The sequence below is a fragment of the Rattus norvegicus genome, chromosome 10, assembly GCF_021556685.1.
Source record: "Rattus norvegicus strain SHRSP/BbbUtx chromosome 10, alternate assembly SHRSP_T2T, whole genome shotgun sequence".
Lineage (NCBI taxonomy): Eukaryota > Metazoa > Chordata > Mammalia > Rodentia > Muridae > Rattus > Rattus norvegicus.
Window position 1 is genome coordinate 112930027 of NC_141543.1, and position 19296 is coordinate 112949322.

A 19296-nucleotide genomic window follows, 5' to 3' on the forward strand; every position below is an offset into this window, starting at 1 on the left:
CAAGAATACATAAAAGAATGCTCTTAAATCTTAGGTGCTTTTTTTCTCCCCTAACACAGGATGACTCAAAACCACCTTACTCCTATGCACAGTTGATAGTACAAGCAATTACAATGGCTCCTGATAAACAACTTACCCTAAATGGGATCTACACACACATCACTAAGAACTATCCATACTACAGGACTGCGGACAAGGGCTGGCAGGTAAGTCCGTCTCGGCTTGCTGTAGATGCTGCTTTTCCTAACCTGGGTGTACATGAGAGAGGCCATTGAGGAGGGAGGGAGTCTCCACTGAGAGGCCTGGTTGTGCCCTGCTCTTTTTGGAGAAGGAGCACAGTTCTTGCTTTGACTTTGGGAAATATGTTTTTTCCTGGGATATATAAAGCCTGGGGGATTTTCATTTCCATTTGTTGAAAATGTTGGGGAATTTTAAACTATAAAGTCCATTCTTTTCTTTCACATTCATCTACCTGTGCTTCTGGAAATATAGGAACTTCATATTTCACAGAGGCTGGCTTTTAAATTGTTTTACCATGCTTATCCTGACTTTGTTTTTAAGAGTATAGCTTTTACACGTGGCCCGTATGTAACACAGAGATGGACAGGCCCAGTTTGAGTTGCAGTTTCCTCCGTTAAGAGCCTCCAGCCTCGGGTTGGGGATTTAGCTCAGTGGTAGAGCACTTGCCTAGGAAGTGCAAGGCCCTGGGTTCAGTCCCCAGCTCCAAAAAAAAAGAACCAAAAAAAAAAAAAAAAAAAAAGAGCCTGCAGCCTCTTCACAATGCTGCTGTTCTGGGGCCTGGGGTTCCCTGGAAGGTTGCTGGTGCCGGTAATGGTTTTTGGTTTTTGGTTGTTTTTTTTGAGGTGGGTTTAGTTTCTCTCTTTTTTTATTTATTTATTTTTTCTTTTTGAGAAAGGGTTTCACTCTGTAGCTTTCTGGCATTTCTGAAACACTGTGTAGACCAGGCTAGCCTTGAACTCTTGAGAGGTCTGCTTGGCTCTGGCTCTCAGATACAGGGATTAAAGGTACGCGTCATCACACATGGCTTCTCTGTAACTCTTAAACCATACATTGCACAGGCTTGTCTCTCTGTGTATCTAGGATATATTACCATTTACTGGATGTGTAGGAAACTTTGGGAGTTGAGGGGATTTGGGAAAGGGTAAATTTGCCATGCACAATGTTAAACGACAAAAAACAAAGGAGAGATGTATTTGATTTTTCTTTTAATTCGTAAAATAACCAGTAATGACAGCAGTGTTATTTTGGGGCTTTGATTTGATGAGTAAACATCATTTTTTAAATGTTCAGTTGAGATTATAATATGGGTATGTGAGGGTGATTTTCCTGCCTACTGCAAGGAAAAACATTTAAAATTTAATTTTGTATATACTTTTTATACAAAAACATTTTATACTTTTTATGAATTATTCTGCCTGCTAGGCAGTGATGGCTCACGCCTTTGATACCAGTACTTGGGAGGCAGAAGCAGGTGGATCTCTGTGAGTTCCAGGCCAGTCTGGTGTACCAAGTGAGTGAGTTCTAGGACAGCCAGGGCTCTGTTACACAAAGAAACCCTGCCTCAAAAACAAACGAAAAAATTATTATGCTCTAGAACACTCTATGTCAATCAAGCCTGGCCTTGAAATCACAGAGATCTGCCTGCCTCTCTGTGAGTGCTGGGATTAAAGGCATGTGCTACATATTCTGCTCTAAAAGCCCTTTTTACCTGCAGATGTATAAATGTGTTAAACTAGATCCTTGCTTTTGACTTTTATGACTTTAGTCCTTACCTTCCCACCTTCCCTTCCTGGTAAGCACAGATTGTGCTTAGTAATTCCCCAGGAAGTCACTGGGTTTAGAGAACATGACCATAGTATGTTCTGTGTTGAGGGCCTTATCATACTACAGACTGAATTCCAGCTGTATTGATAAGTTTTTGACCTGTGAAAATAGGCTCTGGGCTAGAGATGTTGCTCCTCAGTAGAATGCCTCTAATGTTCTAGGTTTGACCCTCAGCACTTCCCTGCCCTCCACAGAATGAAGTTTGTGCTTAAAACACTGATGACTTTTAAAGGCCCCAAAGAGCATGACTTTATCCACTCTGTTCCGTGGGTTACCACAGAACACAGCCAGTGTGAGCATGTGAGGACCCGGAAGGTCTAAGGGTGCTCCGTTTTGTTTTTTTAATGTTCAGATGCTGGTGATTTGAAATACCAGTGCCTAGAGGCTTTGAGATGTAGTTTTGAAAGCTTGAGTAAGACTCAAGCTATGTGGTTGTTTATGTTTGTGTGTTTCTGGTATATATTGCCCTGAGGGATTCTGAGCTCATGAGGTTTTCTTGCTAAAGAATGCTGTTAACTCTTTTTTTTTTTTTTTTTTTAACTCAGACATGTTCTCTGTACAGATCAAGGTTCATAAAGATGACTGCGTCTCTCACCTGAGTGTAGAATGTTTCATTCCTGTTGGCTCCAGATAATTTAATGTGAGAGAGACTAACTGTTCTGATATTGATTCATGGACACGCACCACTACTCACCCACCCCCATACAGGGTCTCTCTGTGTAATAGCTCTGGCTATCCTGGAACTTGCTCTGTAGACCAGACTGGCTTTGAACTCAGATCAGCCTGCCCCTATCTCCCAAGTGCTGAGATTAAAGGTGTGCAACACCACTGCCTGGCCCAATGGGTGTGCATGTCTGGCTTGCCCCTGTCCTTGGCTTTGGGATATTGACATTCATTTGGTCTTGTGCTGCCGGGAGAGCTCAGCTGCTTTTCTTCAAGTACCACTTAAATCTACATATCAGACCTTATTTAATCTGACCTTTCTCTGGCTCAAGAGGAAGACTTCTTAACAACAGCTCATTTAAGAAAGTTAGATTTCCAGGGCTGAAGAAATAGATCAGTTGGTTAAAAACAATGAACAATGTTTGCAGGAGGACCTGAATTCCATTTTCAGAATTCATATAAAAAGTCTAGGGTGCTGGGGAGGTGAACGTGGGCCTCTCCATTGAACTTATTGGCCTACTTGGCAAGCTTTAGGCCTGTTGGAGACCCTGTATCAAAAGATACCAGTGTGTTTGGCTCCAAAGGAATGAAACCCAAAGTTGTTTTTTGGCCTGCACATACACATAGGCCACATGCTCAGAGTGGGTTTCCACTGAGTCCTGATCTCTACTAGCAATGTGTTTGGAGGACAGCAGTGTTCTCCCTTCTGATCTCAAATGCCCTGCATCCATAGCATGCCTCTGGGTCTGACTTTTAGGAGATCACAGGGTCTGTGTGTTGAACAGCTATTTTGTAGTTTACAGAGAAAATTCTACCATATAATGGGGCAGTTAGATTGTAGAGAAAGATGGAGTATTTGTTTCTTAGGTTTATATTTTCTGTGGTAGCTTCTCCCCATTTCCTTCTCTATCTAGCAAGTCTCCCTGTGTTGCCTCCGTCAGCCTCAAACTTGAGATACCCCTGCCTCAGCTTCTTGAATAACTAGGGTTACAAACATACTCTCATGCCTGCTTCCAAAGTTTCCAGTGACTCCTTATAGCTCTGCCAACCAGGAGTGGGATGTTTGTTCTACCTTCAAAAAAGTAGGAGAAGGCTGGGCTGTCATCCTGGGAAGGGACTAGAGTGGAAGGCAGTGTACCGAGCCATGGGAACTAAAGCTGGGATGGAGCGTCCTAGCAAGGCTTGGGGTTGAGTCTGGGCTGCTTGAGCTGTTCTTTGTATTTAGCATTGAAGAACTGCAGCCCTCTTTTGTCTTTGAGGAAAGACAAAGGATTACTCTTAAGATTGCATTCATTTGTAAGAGCAGATTGGAGGCACATTTATCTTAGGCTTGCCCATAGTGTGGAGGCCTAAAATAATGATAGAAAAATGGGTGCTTTTCTCTTTATATCTGAACTAAGAAAGTCTTGTTTTCTCCCATTTGTAGAGTGTTGGATGAGATATTACAGGTGTCCGTTTGTGAATTTGACCTCTTACTGTGTGCAGAGTCTCTGGAAGTGGGTGGTTCGGAAGGAGACCCAGACAGGTAGAGGTTTTAATATTCAGAACTGAAAGCAGCAGCCCCTGGACGCTGTTCATGTTGGACAGAAAGCCTAGTCTCTGCTTCCACATTCTCACTGTGCTAATGAAATGCACATTGAGTTGTTTCCATGAACATGTGTGTGTAGCTGAGGTCTGTGAGTGTCTTGATACTGTGGCTTTGTGCTCTGAATGGGACAGAAATCCTCAGTGAAGGAAACAGCTTATCCACAGGAGCTACAAGGATTTCCCTCTTCAGGCATTTCCCTTTTCTCCTTTTGAGTTGATTGACCTGTATCTGAATGATTCAGATTTTGGAATGTTTGCCTGTCTAGAACAAGATATCTTGGGGGAAAGAACCAATTTAAACATGAATCCATTGATTTTCTTTTCTTGTACACATTGCCAGAAGATGATTTTTTCTAAGAAGGTAATATCTAGTGTGCCAATGCCTGATAGCAGCTGGCACACAAGGACAAGTGGCAATTTCCTACCAGGAGCACCATGTTTCCTCAAAGTTTTGGATTTGGGTTTCTGAATCAGGGATGCTGAGCCTGTGTTATCTTTGTTTGGGTTGCTTCTCTTAACATAGAGCCTTTGACTCTGCCTCTCCTCCAAACCTGAAAGGTCTGGGTGCAGCTGGTGAAGGTTTGCCTTCTGTGTTTGATAGAAGGGCACCAAGAATAGCCCCCTTTGATTTCTGGAATTGGAAGAGAGGTTGGTTGTCAGCAGTACCTGATAACAAACATCAAAGCAGTATGTTGGTTTATTCAAGTATTCTAAATCTCAATAAGTCAGACACAGTCAGGCCCCTTCACACCGCCCGTGACATAACTCAGGTCCACAGTCAGAGGCCTTGTCACCTACCTGTGACTAATTGGTTCTGGAACAGTCTCTGGGAATGACTAAAGAAATACTGAACATTCGTTAGATTTCTTAGCTGCCTGTGACGAGTTAGAACTTCAGACCACAGCTGGTTTTATTAGAATGTTAATGGGGAATAGAGAAACTTGAAGCTTTTTGAATATCCCCAAACTTTAAGGTATTACCATTTTGAAACTTTGATTTTTAAATGTACTCAAAGATCTACGATATGAGAGTAGCTGTTAATCTATGACTTTTGTCCTGTGTGTACTCCAGTGTTGTGGCCACAAGTCAGGTGGTCACAAGTCAGGCACAGTCTCAGACCCTTGGAAAACCCGAAGCTGAACTTTTGGAAGAAGAATGATGGCTTAGGAGTTGATTTTTCTCTCCTTCCCCAATGGAATTATTGATTAAGATCAAATAATCACATGGCTGTACCTTGCAAATTCAGAGCCAAGTACTGCACTGGAAGCTGGAGTCACATTTCCTGGTCTTTGCCGGCTAAATAAGAAATGAATACTAAATAAATGCTAAATAGATGCTTTATGCTGTGCTGATGCTCTTTAAGGGGACGGCACATTCTTTCATCAAAAATACAACGTAACAAACATTTTAAAGGGGTGGCTTGTGTCAGCTGTTTGTCTCCAAACAGAAAGAATTGGCAGTGTAGTCTCAACTCCTATCTGGCAGAAGCCAAGGTGGTAGTGACAGCCTGTTCTTACCTGAAAGGAAGCAATGGGAAATGGCAGAGCCTTAACCCTTCTCTCACCCAGGTCCGCCGCACCACCCGAGATTCCCTGAGTTGTGGCCACAGAGTCCACAGCCCAGAGCAGACCACAGGGAGGGATGGGTGTTGAGGCCTCACTGTTGTGTGCAGTTGAGCACCTAGGTTTCTGCTTTACAGGACACAGGCTTGGGCACATCTGCATTTCTCAACAAAGTGAATCCTACGTATGTTTTTATGTTTCATAGAATTCAATCCGCCACAATCTCTCTCTGAACCGTTATTTCATCAAAGTGCCACGTTCCCAGGAAGAACCAGGCAAAGGCTCCTTCTGGAGGATAGATCCTGCCTCCGAGAGCAAGCTGGTAGAGCAGGCTTTTAGGAAAAGACGGCCTAGGGGCGTGCCTTGCTTTAGAACCCCCCTGGGACCACTCTCCTCTAGGTAAGGACACAGGAACCAGAGCACTGTCAATAACACCACTCAGCATGTTGGCAGAGATTCCGTCCAAAAAACAATCTGTGGATGCCCGTACTGTGTTGGGGTGGGGAATGGGAAGGTTGGTTGTGTTTCTGTTTCCTACTGCCTTGTGTTCCACTCTACTGGCTACTGTTGGTTGTTGCCTTGAACTTAATGCATATCTTAAAGTAATTCAACTCCAGTTGGCAAGGTCATGGAGCCACTCGGTAGTTTTCATTTCTTTTGGTATGTTAACAGTTCTTTAAAGTGACTTTGTTTTGTAAACTCAAGATTTCTCCTTTACCTGATTTTAAAACTGGATGCTTCACATTCATTAAGAATGTTTTTAACCTAAAAGAAATGAGGTTACCAGAAGCCTTAAGGCCCCACAGTCTGCTCACTGCCAATTCCTGCTGAATGGCTGCATAGAAACTGCTCTGAGAGGGTAGCAGTCTTCTCATGGAACTGCGCAGCCTCTGGCATGCATGGCATAGCATTGGTACTGTCCATTGAGCCTCACTGGGTCTCCAGCTCAGTCTGTATTTGAGTACAGAGAAAGTCAGATACACAGACCTGTACTCAGTTGGCAGGAAACAGAAATCTTCCCTTTGTAAAGGTTGAATGGACACATCCTTTCTAGGGCATCACTGTAAAAATCCCACTGTCTTCTCTTGGTGACCCAGGAGTGCCCCAGCTTCTCCCAACCATGCTGGAGTGCTGTCTGCTCACTCCAGTGGCGCCCAGACCCCCGAGAGCCTGTCGAGGGAAGGCTCCCCAGCCCCCTTGGAGCCTGAGCCCGGTGCCTCACAGCCCAAACTTGCTGTCATCCAGGAGGCGAGGTTTGCCCAGAGTGCACCAGGTGAGACCACAGGAGAAGTGGTGGCAAGGGAAAGGGGGTGGGGTCAGACAAAGATGCCTGCATTTGGCACTGAAGCAGTGGTAGAGCCCTCGGAAGCTGTACCTGGCACTTGGCACTTTGTGTAAGTATCTTAGTGTTAGGTTTTGGAAACACTGGTGGCACTGGGATTTTTTTTTTTTTCCTTTAAATTGGCATGCGGGTGTGGTAGTATGTGACCATACTATTACCCAAGAGGCTGAGGCAAGGATTATTGTGAGTTTTGGCCAGCCTGGCATATATAATGGAACCCAGTTCCTAAAAAACAAAAAACAAAAAACTAAAAGGAATATTTCTCAACTGCTTCCTTTAAATTAAAAAAAAAGCCCTTTCCCCACCAAAAGAAGTTAGACACTGATTGGATCAAAATCAAGGCACCGTTTGGATAAAAAATATCAATTTAGCAACCAGATTAATATTTCCTGTTTAGTTGCAAGCCACAATATAGAATAAAAAGTGAAGTTAGAAGATGGGCATTTGATCTCTAGGCTTGATGGCTAGAGAGACCTTGCTTTGCCACCTGTCTGTCTCTGGCTGCTGATGTCCACTTGCTGACAGCAGAAAGGGCAGTGGCTCTGAAAGCCTGTTTCTGAGTTTTGTGCCTCTGTCCACCAGAATGAACGTGCTGGTTCTGGGTGCAGATGAGGCTTTAGGCCTCATGTAGAGCACATTCTTGAAGGAGGAGCCATAGAAAGAGGTATTGTCAGAGTTCAGAGAAAACAGAGTTTGCAGCTCTTAGTAATAGTTATAGATGGGGTTGGGGATTTAGCTCAGCGGTAGAGCGCTTGCCTAGCGAGCGCAAGGCCCTGGGTTCGGTCCCCAGCTCCGGAAAAAAAAAATAGTTATAGATTAACTAATAATTAACTGTAACTAAGTGTCCCTGTTACGGCGCTGCTCTCTGAGCAGAGGGTGGCTCAGTTCAGTTTCTAGTACCCACGTCGTGGTTCAGTTCTAGAGGATTCAGTGCCATCTTCAAACTTCTGTTGGTACCAGGCATATGTACAGTGCACCAAATAATCTTGAGAAAATTTAATAAAACCATATTACATGTCTCTCCTTAGTAATGTCCTGCATTTTAAAGTCTAGTGTTGATGTGCGTAAGAACTTAGTGTGGGAACTTTAAGGTGAAGGAGCCGTGCAAGTTCAGCATTGCTTGTGTTGTCTCCCAACAGGGTCACCTCTCTCTAGTCAGCCCGTCTTAATTACTGTCCAGCGGCAGCTACCCCCGGCCATTAAGCCTGTCACCTATACTGTTGCAACCCCAGTGACCACACCCACCTCTCAGCCACCGGTCGTGCAGACGGTACATGTTGTCCATCAGATACCAGCAGTGGCGGTCACCAGCGTGGCTGGACTGGCCCCAGCAAACACATACACAGTTGCTGGACAAGCTGTGGTCACTCAGGCTGCGGTGCTGGCTCCTAAGACTGAACCACAAGAGAATGGCGACCACAGAGAAGTCAGAGGTGAGCAAGAAAAAAAATCTATTAGCTTCTCATTCTTGATTCAAGACCCATCGGATCATTTGTTCCGCCTGTTTTAATGTGTTCCTTGGGATTTTTGTTGTTTCTTTGCTGGCTTTTTGGGGTTGGCAGTGCTGGAAGTTGAGCCTGGCTCTACATGCATCCTAGAGAAACCCTGTATCACCAGGCTACACCCCTAACCCAGTGTTACTTGGTTTTAAAGAGTTTACTTTTGTTTTTCAATTATGTGTGTGTGCTCCTGTGTGCAGGCATACACGAGTCCAGGTACCCTTGGAGGTTATAGGTGGTGGATCCTCTTGGAGCTAGAGTTACTGACCAACCTGGGTACTGCGAATCAAGCCAGGTCCTCTGTGAGAGTAGGATGTCCTCTGACCCATCGAGGCATCTCTCTTCCATCATTGGTTTTAAACATCGTTTGCAGTACTGAGTGTCAGACCCAGGGCCTTGTAAACGCCAGGCACGCACGCGCTCGCCACTCCTCTGCTGGGCTGTGTCCTGCCTCTCCCCCAGACTTTTCGCTTTTTTTTTTCTCTCCCTTTTTAAAGACACAGTTTCAAGACTGACCTTCTTGTGATCTTGTCCTAGGCTTGGCAGTAGCTGCAGTGGTGGTCGGCCATGGGATGCTCAGTTGGGATTAGGCTTGTGCCATCCTTGCGTGTTTTTGAAACTGTAAATCTCAGCTTTGCAATAGTCAATCATCTCTCTCCCTTTTCTTTTGATTTCAGTGAAAGTAGAACCTGTCCCTGCAATTAGCCCAGCCACATTAGGCGCTGCTAGCCGAATCATCCAGACATCACAGGGCACCCCTGTTCAGACAGTGACCATAGTGCAGCAGGCGCCTTTAGGTCAACACCAGCTTCCAATAAAAACTGTAACGCAAAACGGAACTCATGTGGTACCAATGCCTACAGCAGTGCACAGCCAGGTGAACAATGGTAAGCAGCATTCGTGCATTCCCCATGTCCCTCAGTGGCACTCTGGGGCTGCAATGTGAGCATAGCTCTTAACTCCTAGAAGGGAGTTCCAGGTTGGCTTCTGTTCTGACTTTGCAGTTTTGAAGCCCTGGGTAGTGCAGTGGTGCTGGGGGATTTGGCCAGGGGGCTCCCATTAGAGTAGGGCCTAAAATGTTTCTAGAGGTTTATTTTCATTCATTCATTCATTCATTCATTCATTTATATTTATGTTATGGGCATTCTGCCTGTATATACCTCTGTACACCACTACATCCATTGCCATTTGGGCCAGAAGAGGGCATCAGATCCCCCTGGACTAGAGTTACAGGCAGCTGCCTTGTGGGTGCTGGGGATTGAACGTGGTTCTTCTGTAAGAGCAGCTATCTTTCCAGTCGCTCCCCCAGAAATTTTTACAACATTCCAGATAGACAGATACGGAAATAGGTACCTTCTTTGTCCCCACCGGGGAGCTTGAGGTAGCTGGCTGCGGTGTGTCTGCTGGTAGCGAGCAGAGAGGGATGAACACTGGTGCACAGCTTCCTCTTCCTTAGTCAGTAGGAATAAAAGCTGTGACTGTGAAGGTCAGAGGACAGCTTTGTTGAGTTGGTTCTCTCCTTCCGCCTTTATGTGGGTTCTCGGGATCAAACTCAGGTTGTCCCACGTGGACAGCAAGCACCTTTACATGCTGAACCATTTTATGCTGGCTCATAAAGACAAAGTCAGCTGCACACTAATAAGATGTATGTGCTCAGTTACTGCTACATGAAGAATTAATTAACTCTTGCTTAACATTTGATACGGTAGAACTTAGCTTCACATCTTTCAGAGTTCTTTTTTTTTAAAAACAAAAAAAACCTGGGGCTACAGAGATTGTTGAGTGAAGAGCACTTGCTCTTCCCGAAGTCATGAGTTCAGTTCCCAGCATTTACATCAGACGGCTCACAGCCACCTGTAACTAACTCTAGCTCCAAGGGATCTGACCGCATCTTCTGGCCTCAGCCTCTTCAGGCACCCACATCGTGCACATACAGATTTCCAAGCATGCACATAAACAAAAATAGGTTTAAAAAATTATAAAACCATGTATGGTGCAGTGCATGTGTCATTCGCTGCGTGTATGTGAAGGTCAGAACAACGGTGGAATCTGTTCTTTTTTCCCACCTTTGTGTAGGTTTCTAGAATTGAACTCTAGTGGCCGTTCAGCGGGACAGGCAGCAAATGCCTTTACTCGCTCCGTCATCTCCCTAAGCCTTATAGTTAGACTGTATAGTCACCAATGCCCAGGAGGCACCATTTCTCATAGGACAGAACAGCAGAATGTTCTAATCCCAGTACAGATTTCACTGAGTGAATTTTTTAAATGAAAACCGCTAGCAACTGAAACAGTTTTTAACGTTTCAACAATGCAATGCAAAGAAAGACTAATTTGATATTTAAATACTGGGGAATAATGGTAGAAAAATAGTTTCTTTTTTTTTTTCCCTCATAATTAAAAGGCAGTGTTACTTTGATGGTAGAATATTTTGTGTATACGTTAAACATTGCATTTCTTAATAAGGATTCATGGGTCTGAGCCAGGACGTTTCCCAAAGCCTTTGTTGACATTACTTGGCATAGTGGCATAAGCAGTGTAAAGTGTTTTGTGTGTTCAAAACCCAGGCTGCTGAACCTCAGATCCATTATGTGTTTGATTTGGGGGTGGGGTGTCATTGCCTATTCAGAACCTTTGTACTGTTGCCATTTTATCAGGGGGAGCTTCCATGTTCAGTGTGACTCGGTGTAAAAGGTGTATGACAGAAGACACGTGGCAGAAAGCAGCGCTGTCCTCCACCTTTTGTTGCTGGCCAGTGTTGCCCATAAGCAGCTTGAGGTTTGAGCACTGGAATTGCCACTAAAGCAGCCTCACATTCTTCTAAGGCTGTGCTGTGTAGCGGCATTTTAACTGTGGAGATTTTTGGCTTGTGAATTGTTAGAGATTGAGGAAACTGGAAGCACAGAATGCTGCTCTTAATACTTACTGTTCTGAAATCTCTTTGGAGCCCCATTGATGGAAAATCTCTGGGAAGGAAAACTGTGGCATATGCACAAAATTAGTAAGCAAATGGAAACTAGTGGAAGAGCTCAAGTGTCCTCATTAAACCTGCCTCGTGGAGCAGGATTTGTAACCCCTGAAACCGGAGGTAGGGTTGGTTATGAGCTAACATGAGTGGTGGTCCTCTGAAGTGGACCAGCACTCTGCAAGTTCTCCTAGAGTCTGATTGTGATGCACTTTTAGCTCAGTCAAATCTGGACATCATTGGAGCTGGTGTGTCTTTACAAGAGTATTTTATAGCTAGGACGTGGTTCTGTGACTGAATGCTTGCCTGGCATGTTCCAGGGATTTAATCTCAGCCTCCTAAGTAATTACAGCTGTAGCGTGTAGCATCATGCCTCGCTATAGAAGCTCCAGACCAAGTAAGAGACGTTTACTCAAAATTAAAGCAGAGACGAGGGAAGACATGCAGTGATGACCCACACGCATGTGCATGCATGTCTACCTACACGCATGTGCATGTGCATCTAACTACACATGTGTGCATGCATGTCTACCTACACGCGTGTGCATGCACATCTAACTACACACGTGTGCATACGCATCTACTTACATGGGTGCCCCTACCACCTTTATTCAGGTTCTTGTATTGAAAAACCCGATGTGTCTTCCTGGTACCAGAAACTCCTACCCAAGGTCCAGCACTTCCTTCCTGAGGCAGCTGTGTCAGTACGGACACTCCTGACATCCGTGTAGTGGGAAGGGCTAGGTGACTGGTGCCTGGGACTTGGCATCTGCTTAGGAGCTGTCTCTGTCTATATCTGTCAGTCTTCAGCAGTACTGTGAGTTGGATCCTTGGGGTGTGGTCCATCATATAAAGGTACTTGGCACCAAACCCTAGTACCTGGTTTCAATTTCTAGAACTCGTGGAAAGAGAGGACTGACTCATATATTCTGACCTGTACACACTATTCCATGGTACTTAAATGATACGTAATTATAAATATAATAATATATAAACAGACAATGAACAGTAAGTGTCTTTTAAGAATGCCTGGCATGGTAGCGTATGCCTTAATCTCAGTGTTTGCCAAAAGCAGATGTGTCATAGATCCTAAGTCTAGTCGCAGTCTCAAATAAAATAGTACTGAGGACTAACTCAGTTAAGCATGCTGGACTGGCACTATGTATTTATGACCACCTTATTTTTTGTACCTCTGTGTGTTACTTGCCTACATAGTACTTGCAGAGGCCAGAAGTGTTGGAGTCCATGGAATTGGAATTATAGATGGTTATGGACTACCATATGGGTACTAGGAATTGAATTGCAGTCTCCTGGATCAGCAGCCAGTGTCATCTCAGCAACTCTAGAAATTAAGCTTTAGTCAGTCAGTCAGTCAGTTTGTTTTATGGTACTGGGGATTGAACCTTGCACATGCCAGGCAAGAACTATGTCACTGAGCTGTATCCTCATGCAACTTCTTTTTAAAGTTTTTGACAGGGTTTGTGTAGCCCTGGCTGGCCTAGAACTTGTTATGTAGACCAACTGAGTTTAAACTCAAAACAAACAAACAAACAAACAAAACAGACCCTTTGACTCTGGCTCCTGAGAGCTGGGGTTAAAGGTGTACACCCTAGGCCGTGTTTATGGACATTTTAAGATGAAGGGCTAGAGCTCTGTGTGCCCCCAGACTGTGTGTGGATCCCACAGTCCTACCCAACTTGCTGCTTTTTCTTCCCTGAAGCAGAGGATTATTTTCAGAATGCAGATGTTCCCATGAGGGTCACCTCATAAAGACTGGCCCAGATGGCTGACACCCAATGTTTATGTGTACTAGAGCTCTGCTGTCTGAGTCTCTCACTGCCTGTTGTCCAGCCTGTGTCCTCTACGCTGTACTTGAATACCCTGCTGCTTTCTCTAGCTGAGTTCTCAAAATTATTAATTATAACTTAAACCCCTGTGAGTTAGAGAACTGACTGACTCCTCACCCCTATGAGTTAGAGAACTGACTGACTCCCCATCAGTCCCCTGTCTTGGTCCATTTGTGTTACTGTAATGGTATCTAACACTAGATAAGTCATAATTAGTAAAATGTTACAGTCTCTTAAGGTTGTTGTCTTGGCCAATATCAAGGCACCATCTACTATTGAAGACCTTACTGCTGTAATGTGGCAGAAGGCAGGGTTGCTGGTTATTTTATAATGCATGTAGTCACTCATAATCTCTAATCTACTGTGAGAACTGTCTTCATGCTGAAGCCACAGCAGTGACATGGTATCTTGAGTTGGTGCTCTACGGACACTTCCCAGATACGTGTATTTGAGTATGTATGTATGTATGTATGTATGTATGTATGTATGTATATTATATATATATATAATATATATATATATATTTTTTTGCTAGTTACATTTCTATAGCAGGAGGTGGGAGTGCAGTGAGGACCAGGACAGCAGCTCCTCTTCTCTGCACAGTGCTCCCAGTTTCATAGACTTGGCTTGAATGGGAGGCTTTCCTGCTTATGTTGCATTCAAGTCCTTTTTTTTCCTCGCAGCTCAGGGAGTGGGCAGGGCGGGACTTGTGTGGGAGCCATTTGTAGCAGAAGTGCACAAACTGGAGCTGAAGAAGAACACCTCTGGCATGAGGCTTTGGGGTCGAGATTTGAGTTTCAAGACAGGCTGGAGATAGCTTAGGCCTGAGGATGCTTAGGCCACTTGCCCAGGCCCTGAACACTGTGTCCTGTACACTTTAGGAACAATTGATTAGGCAGCTGGCCACACTTAGCATCAACCACGTTGGGAAGAGCTGAGAAGGGTAGCTAGTGCCTTCTCCATAGCTGCTCAATGACATACATGACTGCCACCAACAGTTGGATATGCCCTTCCCAGATTTTAACATGTTTTCCCAAGTCCCCGTGGCAGCACCCATTGTGTGTACAATGGGGTGGGGATGTGACAGAGCTTGCCTAGCATGCACAAGACCTTGGGTTCTATCCCCCAGCCTTAAAGATGTAATAAAAACAATCAGGCTGAGTGTGGGACAAGAGCAGGGTCTTCTCTGCCTTTGTGGGTATGTTCATCATGTTTACTGGTGCCTGTGGAGCTATAGGGCTCTGCTCTAAAGACTCTGTCAACTTGAAGGGGCTTTGTCCACCTGGGCTGAAGAACAGGGTTCTTTACCTTTATAGGCTGTGAGCTGGTGTGAGGCAGCCAGCATGTTCTTTCTGGGTTGTTCAGCCTGCTGCTTGTTCCCACGGTGACGTGATGACTTACATATCTTAGGAATACCACCTCCTGTGACAAGGATAGCTTAAGCTTGAAAGAACAGTAGCAACCTCCCATTGGCACCTGTATTTTGGAGCTGTCTAGCAGGGCTTAATATAAGTGTATGCAGTTAGGAGAAAAGAGACCTTGCAGGTTGTGGTGGCACGTGCCAGTGATATACAGGAGGATCTCAACTTGAGAAAAAGACCTAAAGTAGTCTGCTTATTTAGATTTACTGTAGTAGGAGGGCTAAGTGGAAACAGGACTCTAATTCACTGAGAGTCTTCAGTCTTGCTCCTCAGTTAATGTGGTGAGGCCCATCTAGGTGGGCAGGTAATTTGCTTTGCTCAGTGTTTATCTTATGTAAACAGTAACTTTGATGGAAACCCTCAGGATTCCCTCAGACAAGGTGGTATGTAAGACCTCCACTGCCTCAGCTAGAAGTTCATCCTTTGGAATAGTCAGGGCTGGGTGTGCTGTTGCACCTTTTAATTCTGGCACTCTGGAGGCAGGGGGTGAGGTGGTTCTCTATGAGTTCCAAAGCCACTCTTTAAAGCAAGACTCTAATAAAAAATGAGGGGAGGGGGTAGGTGAGATGTGGGTATCTATCTCCCAGATACCTCCCCTCCCAAAAAAAAACCTCATTTATTGCATGGGGGCGGGGATGCACATGAAGGTCAGAGAGTAACTTGTGGGAGTCAGTTTTCTCCTTCCACCATGTATGTTCTGAGTATAGAAGTCAAGTTCTCAGGCTTGGCGGCAAGTTCTAAGTTCTTCCTAGTGTAAGCATGCCTTCTTTGTAAACATATGGTTTAGATGAAGAACTGAGAAATGTCTATCCCTCAAACCAGAACATCCTTCTTTGGAGGGAACGGTTGTCTGTCCTGCAGGTGAACAGAAGCCTCGTGCCTTGGCAGTTCTGAGCTCTGAGTAGCTTGTGCTTTTGTAGATGCTACAGAGGATCCTTACTGATGGAGGTTGACCTGTCGCACCTTTCATCCCAGGATCCTCTAGCTTTGACCCTGTAGGTCTGTCCCTGGGATTCTGTACAAGGCTCAGAGGGTTTGGAGTACCGGTGTGGACTGTGTGGTCAGGGGTTTATGCAGTGTCGCGGGGTTCTGATTCACTGTGTCCCTTCAGCAGTGGCAAGTCCTCTCCATATGTTGGCCACCCATGCATCAGCATCGGCATCCCTGCCCACAAAGCGCCAGAATGGTGACCAGGCAGAGCAGCCAGAGCTCAAGAGAGTTAAAGCAGAAGATGGGGAGAGCATTGTCATTGCCCTGAGTGTGGATGCACCACCAGCAGCTGTGAGAGAAAAGGCGATCCAGAACTAGTGTGGGAGGCCTTTTCTTCAGACATCAACTTTGTGGTGCCAAAAGGAGATGCTGCCTCTCACTGAAGCGGGAGCACATCCTCAGTGGGTAAAAGGGCCCTGCGGTTGGACTTCACCTCTCAGCACTGAAAACATGAACCCAGGTGGCCTTAAAACTCCTTAATTTAAAGACATCTTACACTTGAACAGACCCACAACAGCAACCCTGGTTCCAGAGGTGGTGTCTCCGACAGAGCACTCGCTGGGCTGTCGTCTGTGGGCTCAGCTTTTACTACAAGCAAGAACTCCAGGTCCCAAAGGACTGAGTCTCCTGTGAGGACGCAGCACCTGCTACAAGTGGACCTTGCTGGCTTTCCTTTAGGGGACAGAGCCACAGCCACCTGCTGCCCTTATAGGATTTGCTGGCTGTGGCTGAGAGACAAGACAGTATTTTGTTGTCCACATGTGGAATTAGAATACTTGGGGATGTCCTTTCTTTACTAAATAATGGGGTCTTTGACATTTCATATCACTCCATTTCTACTCTGGAAATTTGAGATTCATTTGGGGGAAAGCGCGTCATTCTGTTTGTTTCTGTGGTTTGATTTTAGCCGTGGGATGGTTTGCTCTAGTCTGTCCTGCCTGTGTTTGGGTGGCTCTCCCTTAGGACACCTACTTGCCCGTTTCAGTTTAGAGCAGTTACTTGATGAATTTGACCTACCTTGTGCCATTGTAGAGGGTGGGTGGGCTAAGGCTGCATGGACCCTTGAGGCCAGGGGGCATCGGGATAAGAAACCCTGGGAGCCTTCTAGCCTTCAGGCTGCACGTACCTGCTCTAACTTGCGGGTTTTGTTGTCTGTTTTTTTTTTATGTAGACTTTGTCCTTGGCGTAATTTTCCACTCTAGTAAAACAAGTCTCCTACATATTGTGTATGCTTAAAGCAACAGATCCCTTCCTCTCTCATGAGAAGCAGATCCAGGCCTCTGTCACACCTTTTCAGACCACGGGCATAAATCTCTCTGAGAACCTGGGGAATCTTAGGGTCAGCTCTGACTTCCCACTGGTTATTTGCATGGCACACTCATGTTGGAGAGATGTTGCTGGTTAACTTGAGGGTCTTGGGAATGAGGCCCCATGGCCAAATATCAAGCGTCCAGGCCATTTTCTGATTTTCAAGAGATTTTTCTGACTTTTCAGAATGAAATCCCACACTAATCCTGACTTATGTCATGTAGTAAGTAAAACTGAGAGGGAAGGGTGAGGAGAGGTGGGAGGCCAGCAGCCCAGCCCACACTCAGGATCACCACTCACCTTTCCAGAGCATTCTGGACTTAGAGCTGAGCAACAGGCAGAGGGCGTTAATCTAATTGTTTGTTTTTTTTTCTAATGTCATCATCATAACGTTATTTATTTAAATGTAGTTATTTTGGTATTTAATTTTTTTTAAGAGAGGGGGGGAAACCCTGTATTTTCCGGGTAGAATGAAATGGCTCAGAATGGTATATTTAGGCAATTTTAAACATTATTTACATAAAGACCAAATATGATAAGTCTGTTCTAAGTATTGCTTCACCCACAGTATGGAGCTGTCACAATGTTAATGCAGATGATGCGTGTTGACATGGAGTTACTGCACACAAGCTGGATTTATATAACTCAGCCACTTAAACAATAAAGGTGAGACATCATGTGAGTGAGAACTGTGTGCCACAGCAGTCTGTCTGCCTTTGGACTCGAGCCCCTCAAGCAGCAGTCTGCCTCTTCCATCGTTTTGCAGGTAACCTCGGACTGTCTTATCTCGTAAAGGTTTGCAGTTTGCAAAGTACTTTTTTTGCAAAGTAGTTTGGGTTGTATTGGCCCGGCATGTGCATCCAGGCTATGGTCCTCGGTTAATGTTGCACTAGCAAGAGGCCACCTTAGTCAAGGGTGGGCTCAGGTACCACCAACTGGACACACTGTGTATCTGGAGACGTGTGTGTAGCATGCTTGACCAGGACTTGACCCTATGTGAGGTCTGCAGACTCATTACCTCTGAGCCCCAGACAGACCTTATGGTCTGCAGGATTTTCTTTTGGGGATCATAGAAAAAATTTAAAGATGGAAGGATTTTTTTCTTTAAGGCCACCTTCTCAGTCTCAAGTGAGTGAAGTGTGCTGCTAGGTGCACTCATCTTTTCTCCTTGCTGCTGTATCGGCCTCGATGCTGCTTTGGTGCATAGGAATGTAAAGCTGCCAAGGAGGGCAGAAGCTGAACCGCAGACTCACTGAGTCCCAAACCCAGGTTTTCTTCCCGGTGTTTAAGGCACTGCTTTAGTTCTATGTTCATCTGAGTTCCCAGAAGCCCAGAAGCTGGGCTTATCTGCTTTAGCCTCCCTCAACAGCTATGATGTGGGACATACGATCCTGACACAAGTTGCTTGCAGCAGTTCCCAGGTCCACTGCAGCACCACTGCTGAATGCTTAAGGAGTCTCTCTTTGACCTTTACCAAACTTCTGAGCTCCCTCAGGGACTAGATAACCTCAGCAGTGTTGGCTTGAACCACACAGAACACAAAGGGAAACTCACCTGTGTCCTGGGTACGGTGCATTCCAGAATGTGTGTGGCATAACTTGGTATAGCTATTCCCCACACTGCAGAATGTATTCAGACAGCAGCTGGTCTCCATAAACACCCCACCCCACTTCCCTGTCCTCTGCTGAGGGGCTGGTCAGAGTAGCTGTAGTAGTTCAGAAGGGGTTGGGGAGCATCAGGACTTGGGTTTTCTATGCTGTGTGATACAAGGAGAGAAGTGACAATCGTGAAGTCCAAGCATCTGCAGTTCCAGAGTAAGCAGAGTGCTGATCTGTGTGCAAAGATTTGGAATTTTTAAAAAGTACCAAGTTCCTGAAATTCAATAAAATATTTTTATTAATTTTAATTGAATACAGAGTATCATTGTCTTTTGATAAGCAGATACATCTTTTTAGCCTGTGCTGGGGAAACTTGACCAGGAACACAGATGGGCAGCAGCACAGGCTCCCTCAGAGGTGAGGGCCCAGGGTCTTCATGATGCTATACCTGTAGTCAACTGTGTGCATCTTGCTGACATTCCATTGTAAGAGTTAAAGTGTTCAAGTTGTGACTGTCTGTCCCCTTTCCCCACACCCGTATGCTTGCTCTTCCACCCAGGGATACTGAAAAGGTGTACACGTGTTGAGGTTCCCAGGATAACACTGACCTGTTGCTATCTTCCAGCTGCTGTCCCAGGCCACCCACACAACCAATAGTAAATATATAGAAAC

The 19296-nt window shown here is 45.2% G+C and overlaps 1 protein-coding gene across 4 annotated transcripts in view; it reads left to right on the top strand.

Moving 5' to 3' along the window:
• Foxk2 (forkhead box K2) overlaps positions 1 to 18937 on the top strand; it is a 49960-nt gene extending 31023 nt beyond the window's left edge. For 2 of the 4 annotated variants that reach the window (NM_001401861.1, XM_087572607.1), the window contains 6 exon segments: positions 60 to 206; positions 5863 to 6056; positions 6755 to 6930; positions 8139 to 8432; positions 9176 to 9385; positions 15840 to 18937. In NM_001401861.1, coding sequence (NP_001388790.1) covers positions 60 to 206; positions 5863 to 6056; positions 6755 to 6930; positions 8139 to 8432; positions 9176 to 9385; positions 15840 to 16036 — 1218 coding nt within the window. In that variant the 3' untranslated portion in view covers positions 16037 to 18937. 4 annotated transcript variants of the gene reach the window in all.
• The last annotated feature ends 359 nt before the right edge of the window (positions 18938 to 19296 follow it).